Source organism: Leucoraja erinacea, chromosome 8 (assembly GCF_028641065.1).
Source record: "Leucoraja erinacea ecotype New England chromosome 8, Leri_hhj_1, whole genome shotgun sequence".
NCBI lineage: Eukaryota > Metazoa > Chordata > Chondrichthyes > Rajiformes > Rajidae > Leucoraja > Leucoraja erinaceus.
This window is the reverse complement of record NC_073384.1, coordinates 18,605,191-18,618,281: the sequence shown is the minus strand read 5'-3', so window position 1 is coordinate 18,618,281 and position 13,091 is coordinate 18,605,191. Positions and strand designations below refer to the sequence as shown.

General features: G+C 41.6%; 1 protein-coding gene across 2 annotated transcripts in view; it reads left to right on the top strand.

Moving 5' to 3' along the window:
* Nucleotides 1-13,091, top strand: part of LOC129699398 (VIP peptides-like) — a 32,499-nt gene that overhangs the window by 18,795 nt on the left and 613 nt on the right. Inside the window, exons 1-6 of one of the 2 annotated variants that reach the window (XM_055639122.1) lie at nucleotides 6,054-6,269; nucleotides 6,381-6,498; nucleotides 7,580-7,720; nucleotides 8,762-8,866; nucleotides 10,607-10,732; nucleotides 12,242-12,340. In XM_055639122.1, the coding sequence (XP_055495097.1) occupies nucleotides 6,392-6,498; nucleotides 7,580-7,720; nucleotides 8,762-8,866; nucleotides 10,607-10,732; nucleotides 12,242-12,299 (537 nt within the window). In that variant the 5' untranslated portion in view covers nucleotides 6,054-6,269; nucleotides 6,381-6,391 and the 3' untranslated portion in view covers nucleotides 12,300-12,340. Of the gene's footprint in view, nucleotides 1-6,053; nucleotides 6,270-6,380; nucleotides 6,499-7,579; nucleotides 7,721-8,761; nucleotides 8,867-10,606; nucleotides 10,733-12,241; nucleotides 12,341-13,091 lie in introns of those variants that run through there. The other variant, XM_055639123.1, reaches the window with a different exon arrangement.

Here is a 13,091-nt window from a genome sequence, read left to right as displayed (position 1 = left end):
TTCAAGTGCAGTTTCAAACCATTTCATGTAGGGTGCAAGGTCACCAAATTCAAATGCAGTTTCATACCATTTCATACTATTTCAAGCAGGGTGAAACCACGACATAACCACATAAAACACCACAAAACGCCACATAAAAACCACATTAAAAAAACACATAAAAACCACACACAGTTCAGTAGACATTCAGTGTGTTCAGTTGACATTCAGTGTGTTCAGTTGGTTCACAGTTCAGACAGAGAGTCGTGATCTCTCTCTCCCCATCTTGGAGAGACTAAGCCACGCCCACATTTCCAGGTTTTATAGTCCCTCAAACTCCCACCGGAAGGGGCGAGGCCTTTATGGCGTGATTGACAGGAGAGAGAAGCACAACATTTTTAAACACAAATAACTCTTTTATTTTTCATCGATGGGAATAATCCTCTGCACCTAATGAGCATAGGGTGGCTCTGAGTAAGATGGCCACAAGCAATAGCGTTTTTTTCTAAAATCAATATAGAGTGCAAACAGGAAGCGGTCAAGTTTAGACTTTTAATTGTAAGCATTTTCAAACCTACAACCACAACCACCACATTTGCTTTGCATTTTCAAACCAGCCAACCATCACCACAGTTGCTTTGCTTTTTCCAACCAACTAACCACCACCACAGTTGCTCTGCTTTTTCAAACCAACCAAGCACCACCACATTTGCTTTACTTTTTGAAACCATCCACCACCACATTTGCTTTTTCAAACCACATTAAATACACTCACAGGTCAGTAAAACCACTCACAGTTTAATGGACATGTGTTCAGTGTTATTCACAGCTCAGACTGAGATTCGTGACCTCTCGCTCCCCCATCTTGCAGAGACTGAGGCAGTCCACACTTCTGGGTATTATAGTCCCTCCCCCCTCGCACCAAAAGGGGAATGGTGTGATTGACAGGACAGAGAATCTCAACATTCTTTAGACATTAATAAGTATTTTATTTTTCATCAAAGGGAAAAATCCTCTTGGCCTGCGCACCAGAGTGGGAGTCTCAGTACGATGGCCAAAAATCACAGCCATAAGTGGTAGCATTTATTCTAAAAATCAATATGCAATGCAAATAGGAAGTGGTCAAGATTTGAGTTTTAATTATATACATACTAGACCTTGTGTGGATCAATTGGGCATGTCCCCCAAGGCAGTATTCCACCACTGACCCATAGCCCCTAACTGCGTGGGCGCAACTGATGGGTTCCTGTTGTTATGCCCGTGATCCCCGTTATGACGCAACTATGGCCAGCAAGTGGGAGAGCAACCGCAACATTTATAGAGTTCAAAATGGCAATAACTTGTAAAAAATAAGATCAATGTGAACGCATCTCACTCTCCCTCTCCAGTCCCGATTCCCCTCCTCCATCATCCTCCCTCTCCCCATCCTCCAACAACTCTCCTCTGCTTCCTCACCTCACGCCTTCCCTTTCCTCCTTCCTCCTCGCTCCTGCATTACCTCGCCATCCCTCTTCCTACCTCTATCCTCCTCCATTCCCCCCAAATCACCCAGCCTCCATCCTCCTCTTCTTCACTCCACCCTTTTCTTTCCCCTCTACTCCTACCCTCCCCCACTCCATTCCTCTCCTCTCCCTCTCTCTCGTCACACCCTCCCTCCCTCCAAAACCCCTATCCTCTCCCGAAGCCCCTCCCCTCTCCATCTATCCCCCTCCTCCCCCACTATCCCTCCTCACCTCCAAACTGCCCCCTCCTTCTCCCCACCCTAACTCCTCCTCCCCCTCTATCGTCCTGCTGCCCCACTCATCACCTCCCTCCTATCCCACCCTTAAACCAGTACTAATCACAAATTGAAACTTACATGCTGAGAAACAGAGAGGGGGGGAGAGAGAGAGGGGGAGAAGAGGGGAAGAGCGAGAGAGAGCGGGGGAAGGGAGAGGGGGGGAGAGAGAAAGGGGAGAATGAGGAGGAGAGAGGTGGAGATATATAGGAGGGAGAGAGAGTGGAGGTAGAGAGGGAGGGGGTGGGGGGGAGAGCGAGAGAGAAGTGGAGAGAGAGAGGAAGGAGAGAGAGGGGGAGAGAGATTGAGACAGAGAGAGGGAGAGGGGGAAGAGAGAGGGGTAGAGAGGGGGGAGAGACTGTACAGAGAGAGGGCACGTGCACATGCCAACTGAAAAGTCATTGCACGTCAGGGGCAAGGTGATTTCTGCCACTGCATATTGCAGAGTGGAAATTCGAGATCCAGGACTGGAATGATATAAACTCAAAAGACCTTCAATGCAACTAGCTGAGGACATCACTTGACAGAGGTCATAATTGAAGGCACCGCTCCCCAACCACCCACTATTATCCACACAGAGACTCCTCAAAACTACTTGATGTTAGTGGACATGTGATCAGTGCAATAATGGGAATGAAAGTCCCTGAAGCCAAATTTACCTTGTTGATTTGTTCTTCATTAGTTTGGCCACATTACTTTGAATGTTACAGGCTTGTTGCAACATATTTCATAAATAAAGCATCTTGTTGAAAGTGTGTTGTTGTATTCCCTCACTACCTTTTTTTCATCTGGGATTATCTGTCTATTGTAGTATTACAGTATATAATTACATGCCCTGAGTTCCTGTGATGTTACAGTGACTGGATTATCACAGAGCACATCATCTGAAAATCAACTGAATAACTCGATTCAATTCCAAGGTGTAATTCACTTCTGGATGATGCACAACTCCAAATTAACTCAATTGAATCCAGTACACAACAACTGCCAAACAAATAAATCCAGACAAAGATAACAATTTCCCCCAGGATTTTCTCCAGTAAACTGAGAAATCTAAGGAAACTATTAGTAATGTGTCAATAGCCTGAGATTTCAAACAGATCAGCATAGAAGTTTCAAGATGTGATTAGTACTGGTTTAAGGAAGCACACTACCACTTTCCCCAAGGAGCAGTAGGAACAGGCAACAAATGTTGGCTTTAGCTATAATCCTCATGACCAAGATAATGCAACATTCTATGAAGCAATTATAGCTTCTCTCAATATCTGGTCTTTACCTTGTTCCCAAGTATCCAACACCCTTCCCTCAAATCATTACGAGTATTTAGTCAGATAGTTAAGCGGGTCTGGAAGGGGGATTTTCAATTGTTTTGTACAAAGAACTACAGTGCAAAGAACACTAGTACAATGTGAATTATATGTACAATACTAATTATCCCATATCAATAATAAAACCCATTATCATAGTTATGACACCTAATCAACAACATCAGATGTTTTTCTACAATTTAATGTCAGAATTACATAAAGGGCCATTACTTGAGCCTGTCATAGTTTTTTCACCAAGCCTTTATAATAACACCATAATAACATAACACAGACGCCATAACACCAAGATTTGTAAAAATCTTTCAACTTGTTTCCAATTCTAAACAAGAACGTGAAGCCCGCGAAAGGAAATGAACATTTCTATCAAAGTGTACCTTTTGGTTCAGGTTAATAAACTTCCCATTTATGGTTGAATTCTAGAATTTAAATCTAGCAAATTTGGCAACAAGATTCCGTATGAAATGAGAAAGTAAGCTTTAGGTTTCTTCCCAAGTGATTTTGAAATCGGTTACATGTGAAGGAACATTCATTTATTGTATCTGCTATTAAACGATAAGCATAAAAATAGTTTGCGAAAGAGAACCTCGTCTGACTGATGAATGACACTGTAACATTGAGATTATATTTTCCGCAATAAATGATAAATCTACGTGTATTATTCCCGAATATTTGGCTGATCATTTGGACTCCCAGTTCTAGAGAAGGTGTGGTATCTGAGTCATAGACCTGCTCTCAGTGACGTATCGTTTTTGTTTCCAAAGATTGAAACAATCAGAGAGTTAAAATCAGAATAGTTGCGAAAATATTTCTTGAGATGAGAAACGTAACACGCTGTCGGACACCTACACATATGTCCCAATTAATTATCCAGAGTATCAATTCTGCTCCATATAGGTACCCTCCATCTCTCCCATTTATTTCTAATATTTGATATAATCTATATTTTTCCCTGCATTCAACACTTAGTCAACTTCGCACTGGATTAAATTCGAGCTCATAATTTAAACACAGTTATCCATTATTCTACGCGTAAACCATCTACATCGCTGTTACCAGTCTGTTACTCTCCTGGGTTTACATTATTGTCTGTAAAAAAAACATCTTCACCCCTCTCTGATATCACTCGTTCCCGAATTTTCCAATAGCCTACCAGCAGATACTTTGATTCATTTTTGTTGTTGAACTAGAGCTCTTAGGGCTAGCGGAATCAAGGGGTCTGGGGAGAAGGCAGGAACTGGTTACTGATTGTGGATGATCAGACACAATGATAACGTTGAATGGTGGTGCTGGCTTGAAGGGCTGAATGGCATACCCCTGTACCTAGTGTCTATGTATCTATGTACATTGAGACTACGACTACTTAAACAAGTATTCTACTGGTGCAAACATGATCATCGAGCATGACTTTGTTGTACCTATATTGTCGGTTTTCTTCACGCAGTGCGGCCGCAGTCCGTTGTATTCACGCAGCCCAAACTTCTTGCTTCTAATTCACTTTCCGCGTTAATTGTTTTATGTACATTCGTCTGCATCAGTTTGATTAGGTTTCAGTCTCCATGTAGATTCTTCCGCTTATAAACGTCGTGTATCTCTCAATTACATTGCAATTCTAAATCTTACACAGGGTATCGATCAGCTTTTACTGGACACTATAATAAACAACGAGACCAGTAACTGATCGTGCAATTGTATCAAACGTGAGACAATGGAAATGTTGAGTTAGAGATTAATTCTGCTTCTGATCAATTTACCTTTTCATTGGTACCAGAATCATAAATTAAAGTATAATTCTGTCACGGGTAACATCTTAAACTTTCCAAACTTGTGATGGCAGCAACTCTTTCTATTTATTCTGTGCTCAATATTATGCAAATCAGTGGCGGTGGGACAGGGAATGAGGAACAATTTGGAATCAAACGTGAATTTTCCTAATTCCTGTGGTATTGGTTCACGATGTGTTAGCTTACATTGTCCGGGATATCTCATCACATTAATCGGTTGCATCTTCAATCATCATACTCTTGTATGAGATGAGCGACAGAGGTTATGTGGAGAGGTTGAAAGAATAGGACTATTCTCCGAACAGTGTCAGATAAAATACAGCATCTCTGGAGAGAAGGAATTGGTGACTTTTCGGGTCAAGACCCTTCTTCAGGCTAAAATTCACAGGAAAGGGAAAGGAAATATATGGATGATGATGTAGAGAGAAAAAAGAACAATGAATGAAATGATATGCAAAAATAATAACGTCGATAAAGAAAACAGGCCACTGTTAGCTGTTTGCTGGGCGAGAACGAGAAGCTGGTGCGATGGGTGGGGGAGAAATGGAGAGAGAGGGAATGCAGGGATTACTTGAAGTTAGAGAAATCCAATATTCAACATTCACGACCGAGAGGTTAGTTGTGACATTCACCGGCGTGTGGAGACATTATATCCGTTGACAATGCGACGGTACAAATCTCAGGCAAAATCATGTTTGGCTTCATCGCCAGTTGCTTAGAGTGAGATTACTGAAAGTGTGGAGAGCGGTAGGTTATATACAAACTCTGAAAGAGAAATGGATGCACTACTTGGCAAGAAAATGGGAGTGGAACTGATTGGACAGCAGGTTGCTGGCGACAACAGCTGCACGATGGACCGAAATGTCTCTTTCTTGGCCGCTAGAATTAGTCGAGTTCTGGAATGATTTTACAGATAATGAGGAAGTCGAGCAGTTATTCGTTCTAATTCATCGATTCGCAACAGTTAGATGCCTAGTGACAGGAGCGTCTGGTTTTGATGTTAATTGTCCATTGCGAGCACTTTGCTCAACTAACTACTCGGTCCTCTATGCTAACACGCTCCCACCCCACTGGGAATGCCGGTGACGTATTTGGCTGTGCATCTATTGCCTCTCTCTGGAGCGAAAACGTGACCGACCTTTGTGAACGGAGACGTAACTATAGTATAAAACCCGCAACTTTCAGGCTGTTGACAGTCGATTTAACAGCAAAAAGTGAGGAGTATCGCATCTCGCTCTGCATAGAACAGCGGACAGCGGACAGCGGACAGGGGGCAGAATTCAAAAGACACCGCAAGAGCGTCCAACAAGCACAGCGACGTCGAGAAGACTTTCGTTGCTTCACAGGCGACGTCTTCAGCACCAAGGACAGCGATCGTCGCCAAGGCAGCGAGAGCTCCTTTTGGTAAGTTTTCCAAATCCTGACTCGAAACACGCAAAATCGCGACCCATTCATCATGAAAGTCTCTCCCATCCAACTTCTGTTTTATGGAGTAACATGTTATTTCATTTACAGAATAGTTCGAAATGGTGATCAACTTCGACTCACATTCGGTGACGCTTTTTGCGCTCTTCAGCGTCCTCTGGTCCCAATGTTCTGGCTTCCCAGCGATGGGCAGCTACCCTAGTTTAAGGTAAGCGTCCCTCAGTTAACGTTATCAGATCAGGGAGGGTCTCTCTCTCCACAACAGATGCTGACCCAGTTCAGGAAATCAAATATAAATCACAAGCCTTCCAGGGTTATCCCCTTGAGACAGTTGTCTGTGGACATGAAGGAAGAAAACAGTAACAGCTCTGAAGGAGAGAGGGGCTGGAGAGCACGGATCGGGGTGTGACGAGGAGCAGGTTCCATGGATTTCCTTAGTTCAGGGCCGGTCTCTGCCTCACGGCCAGTGCCTTGTTATCCCGCCGGTAATATGAACCACGGGTACAGTTTCTGATTTTACTTATTTTAATCACTTTATTTTATAGAATGTTGATAGTGTTTGTCCATGAACACCGGCAGGTTGAAAATCTGGAAATGTTTGAGGTCTGTATCCATGGATCCAAGCGACGTGTTGCCGGGAGAAAACACAGGTGCAGGTGGGGGTGGGGTGAAACGATGATGCCTGGGTGGGAAGCAGAAACTGCGAATCGACCTTCGCACCCACATCATAACTCGAGTGGAGAAAATCTGGTGGGATAAAGTTTACAATCTCGGCATCCGGCAATATTTTGTGCGATGAGAGCGCTTGTCCCACAACTCCCCCCTTGGCTTTAAGGTAGACAAATAAATGTTGAGAAACTCAGTAGGTAAGGCAGCATCTACGGAGACAAGGAATTGGCGACATTTCAGGTCGAGACCCTTCTTCAGACTCCCCTTGGCTTTGACCGATCTCTATTCGTTTCCCGACATGTTTGACCGGACAACTAGCCAACGTCTGCAAACCTGTTTGATTGCAAGGACCAGAATTGAGTGCAAACTGCACTTATTATGTTCATTGCACTTTGTGGGTGCGGCACAGTTTACTGTTTGAATTGTTAATCTGAATTAATCTACGTTACCTCTGAACGGTGCTGAACTGATGTCAATTCCATTTGTGACCAGGCGTGCATTTATAGCGGTACACCAACACTTCTTCAGAGACTCCGTGCGGGTACATGGTGCTTGTGACTTCAAGAGTGCCACTTATTCAAATGACAGATTTGACTGGCTGTTTCCTTTTGCACCCGTAGACTGGGAGATGTAGTTGGCTTCGATGGACAGAGTGAGGAGGACCGGCCAAAGTTACCATTGGAAATCGACTATGATATTTACCAAAGCCCTATAGTGGACAGTGAAAAGCTCTATTACCAGTTGTCCGCAAACCTCCCAAGGTGAGTGACTCGCTTCGTCATTACCAGGTTAGGAACATCTGAGAATTGAACACCTGGAGCAGCGGATTCCATTGATCGATAAAATCAATTTTCTATAAATATATATATGTAACGAACATGCACTTAGATTGTTTTAAACTTCATAATAAGTTTTATTAACCACGAGCCTATCCGACTAGCCAAATTATCTGCATCCCTCTCGAGTACTCCTTATCTGAACAGTCCCTGGATGGCACGCATGCGCTCGATAACATACTACAGAATCAGTCTGTACCAATACCCGACATGGATTACGAATATTGTGACTGATCTACTGTGATCCTTCAGCATATACTGTGTTTGTAGGCAATAACTATTATTTATTTTTAAATCTGGCGAACGCAGTCCCCCACCACCACTAATTTTGCAGTCGAGTATCCCCCATGTGGGGGCATCGCAGGTGTCAGCACACCCGAAGTGCTATGCGAATAGTCTCGTCCTGGGAGGATCTTTTGTTTAACTTCAAAATAGACTTTATTCAAGTAATAAATATATACAATACGGGAACCGTGAAAAAAATGTATCCGCCATTTTCGGAGGTTATACAAACATTCAATACTGTTTACACACATTGCATACATTTCACAAATGTATCTCCCACCTTTGCCACTCATAAGGTCGACTGGTGTGAAATCCCTTCCCTTGTTTTTGAGGGTCTGCACCAAACCCTGCCCACCTTATGCCCAGCAGTGGAAGGACCCCAGACTGTGGTGCTTTCCCACAGAGCCTTGGCGTTGGCTGCATCAAGCTTCAGTGCCTCCCTATGCACACACAAATATGTTGGTGTTAGTGGGAATGTGGGGAGATTAAAATTGGGGAATTAAGGTGGGAAGAAGGGCCTGTTTTTCTGCTATGGCGTGCATATGTGTATGTGCGTGGATGTGTCAGTGTTAATTTTGGAAGCTTTTCGCCAGGGTATCATGCAATTAAGAGGAAGCATGAAGCCGTGTGCTCACAGTATCCCAATTTCCATTCATTTACATATTTTGTTCCTCTCACTAGAACAACGCGACACACTGATGGTCTCTTCACGAGCGAGTACAGCAAGATGCTGGGCCAGTTGTCTGCCAGGAAATACCTGGAATCTCTGATCGGGAAGAGAGTCAGGTACGAAGGCACCAAGAAGAATGCCAGATGTTTGTGGAGGGGTGTGGATAGGAGTGTTCATGTGAGATAGCATCTATTTGAAATGCATTGGTGGGCAACAGGTAGGGAGGAAACAGTGAGAGCATCAAACCCCATGGCCATGCAAATTTTCAAATGATCAGGGGGTAGAGTGTCCAATTGTAAACAATTCAAACAATGAATAATTCACCCATAAGGACACGATTGTGGTAGCGTTGATGGCAGTAACGTTTAGATTGGCATAATAAGTTCAGATAAAATATTTCACAGCATCATGAATCGGTTTTCCAAAGGGACATGATGCAATGTTTAATAATGGGGAAGAAGGAATATGATGGTCTCAATAGGTCAGGAAACCCCAAACATCCAAGAAACAAAGCCCAACTGGCGATGGAGCAGAATTTTCGACAGTTATACCTGTGCAACTAAATCACCAGATGTGGTTGATATTTTAGATACAAGAGACTGCAGGTATTGGGATTTGCATCAAAAAACAACTTGCTGTAAGAACTCAGTAGCATCTGTGAGGGGTGGTGGATGGGGAGGGTGGAAGGGGTTGAAATTGTGGCTGTTGTTAGCTGACTTGCTGAGCTGTGCCAGCATTTTGTTTTCTGTAGTGCTGCATGATGGATTGCAATTTCAACAACATGCAAAATATTCTACAGGGAAATTATCCTTTGCTAGTAGGTTGTGAACTGCCTTATTTTTGATTCCATATATTGTCTTTGAAACCCAATCCAGATTTTGGGAAAATCCTAAATAACACAATAATATCTAATAAATGTTGCATGTTTTCTGCAAATATACTAGGACAGAAATGAGTGAATATAACAATATGATATGAACATGGGAGAATTGTGCAGTCAACCATTTACTGTATTTCTAATGAATTGCCTCAATATGTTTTATTGTGTATTTACCATTTTATAAGATAATGTATAAATAACTGGGTTAACCACAGATGCTGCTTGCCCTGCTGAGTTCTTCTGGTAGTTTAATATTTGCTCCAGATTTCAGCATTAGTTGACTCTTGGCCTTTATAAATAATTGAGCCTTTTAAGTGAAGGGATAGTTTCATGGGGTATTTCAGGAAACACTTTGTATTGTAATGTAATGGAATATTCTGGTGATGCAGATTTGTTTGGTTTTTCTGGAGACAGAATTTCATGGTCTTGAATAAATAAAATAATTTACAATTTCAATGGAGGATTAGAAAAACGAAATGTATAGCTCCCTCTAGGGACCAGCTGTGTTATGATTAACAAATACTCCCTATAACAGTGTCTGTATTTGTAATTAGTTAGTGTCATGGGAAGTGTATTTTACTGAAGATTTTCTTCCACTGTAGCTGGTAGCATAAAAGGATGCTCTTTTAGACTGTTTAAATGTTTCACCATAATATTGATGATTCAAGGGAAGGGTGTTAGATACTCAAGATGCAAATCAAATATATTCTGAAAGAGGGTTACACAAAAAAGCTGGAGAAACTCAGCGGGTGCAGCAGCATCTATGGAGCAAAGGAAATAGGCAACGTTTTCGGGCCGAAACCCTTATTCTGAAAGAGTATTCACATTATTTAATAAACCAATACCAATTTAAATTAAACTTGTTTCAAGAATGGTGGGGGTGGGGAGGAGTTGGTGATGTAGTTCAAAGGCTATTTATTTTATTCTGCAACTTGCCATCCTGGCTGAGTAACAGAATTGTTGTCTGGTTAAACAGTGCCCAAGATGATGATGTTCCTTCCAAACGCCACACTGATTCGATCTTCACCGACAACTTTAGCCGTATCCGGAAAAAGATTGCAGTGAAGAAATACCTAGAAAGACTCATGAATGGCAAGAGAAGGTACATAACATAAACATAAAAATGTCAGAACCATTGGTTTAAGGGGAGGAGTAAGGTGGTTAGAGGGGATTTCAGGAATTCTACATTTAAAAACTGGCTGGATGAGTACTTGAATTGTGAAGACATACAGTGCATTCAGAAAGTATTCAGACCCCTTCACTTTTTCCACATTTTGTTACGTTTCTTTTTAATTACTTTGCAAAATTTTCTAAACGTCTGTTTTTGCTTTTTTATTATGGGGTAATGTGTATAGATTGATGATTAAAAAAAATGAATTTAACCAATTTTAGAATAAAGCTGTAACATTACAAAATGTGGAAAAAGTGAAGCGGTCTGAATACTTTCTAAATGCACTGTTGAAGGCTATGAAACAAGTGCTGGTAATTGGGTTTAGTATAGATGGGCAGGATAGGCTGTAGAGCCTAGTATGTGCTGTATGATCCAATAATATTTTTGACTGTTTGTATCTGTTAGTCATCCAAGCCGCTTCTTGTTATGTAATTCTTTGATCCTCCACCCTGATTTCCTTTCCTGTGACAATTGTTAATTGTCCTGTTTTAATAGTCTGAGATTTTAGAGGTGCTGCTTAAATTGATGTGTTTAGACAAGTTATATCACTTGCATCAATGCAGACTAGTTTTGAATGAGCATTAGTGTAAACTGCACGGAAATTACAATCTGGAATCCAATAAAATGGCTCAATCATATTTGTGCATCTTTCACATAACATTTCCTAATACCTTGAACCTGCACCATTACCATTACTCATCAGTCCTATTTCTGAATGTCACCATCACTCTGCCATCACTCTCAGACAATGCAGTCCACAGCCTTGCAATCCCCTACACACTTTCTTCTGCCTGCTATTCCAAACCTCTTGTATCACCGAGGATATACAAATAGTGCTCCTATTGCTGATTCAGAGTTGTGTCCTAAGCTCATGAAGTAACATCAGGATACAATTATAGAATACATCTATAAACCACCTTTGATGCACTGTAGTTCCGACATGCTGTTAAATTATCAGTGGTGATCTGTTTTGAATGACAAGAGGTGTGGTAACATACTGGCTAAATTACTGGATGAATAATTTGCAAGCAGTGATGGTTTAGAAATGTTCAAATTACAATCACCAATGCACAGAAGCAAAATTCAGTTCTTGAAATTAAGGAATTCAAATTTAATAAAAGAAAGACTGAGCCCAAGCTGGAATTATTAATATGAGGAGAAAAAGAAATGACTGGATTGTTGGAGCATCCTCTTTGATTCACTCATGTTCTTTAGAAGAGGGAGTCTTCTTTCCTATCCCACACATGTAGTCCAAACTATCTCAGCATTCATTCAGTTCAAGGACAACTTAGATGGGCATTGTTACTGGCTCAGCCATCACTCGTCATTTATTGTGAATGTACTGTAGAGTTGGTAATAAACAATCAATCAAGGTAAGTGAGATGATGAACATCAGAACTGAGGCTTTTTTCCCCCCCATTGATTCTAATCTCTTCACAGTCGTGAAGAGTTAAACTCAGCCAATCTCTCAGATACTGAGCTACTTGGTGAGGACTAAGTGTAATGGCTGCTGACCTTTTGAATCACCTTCCACCTTTGGTGAGTGAAATCTCTTCCAGACACTGTGTATGAGATGCCTTAAAAAAAAGGCTGAATGTATCGTTATTGCATATTTGTAAATAAGATTAATAATTTAAAGTTGTTGTTGTGAGGGCAATATAAAGAATGTTGGTTGCAAACATATTACAGAAAGTAGGCTAATACAGATTAATACAGAAAAAAAAAATCAGCTTTTGAAGCAAGTGTTTAGAAGATCATGGGTTTACGTCTCATGTCCAGACTCTCAAATTCGAGCTAACTTGTTCACTCATTGCTGAGCGAGCACGGCACCAATGGAGATGTTGTGTTTCAGATGGGATTTTGAACAGTGATCCCATTGCACACTTCAAAGTAAGATGGAAAATTACAAGATTTGTTTTTACAGAGTTACTGTACGAGTGCCTGCAATGCACCATCAGGGCAGCGGTGACAGCAGATACAATAGTAGCATTTAAGAGACGTTTAGATAGACACATGGATATGCAGAGAATGGTAGGATCTGGATCACATCCAGGCAGAGGAGATAATTTTGAAATGGTATAATGTTTGGCACAGATATTATGGGCCAAAATGCTTGTTCCTGTGGTGTACTGTTCTACGTTCTAGACTCCTCGCCTCATTTATTGCATTTTTATCATGTGCCAACCTGCTCAATCTGCCTACAATGTCCTGATGCCTTTTTGTATCCTCCTCACAATTCACCATCTCACACAGTTACCCGTCATTGGCAGACCCTGGAATATCACTTCCT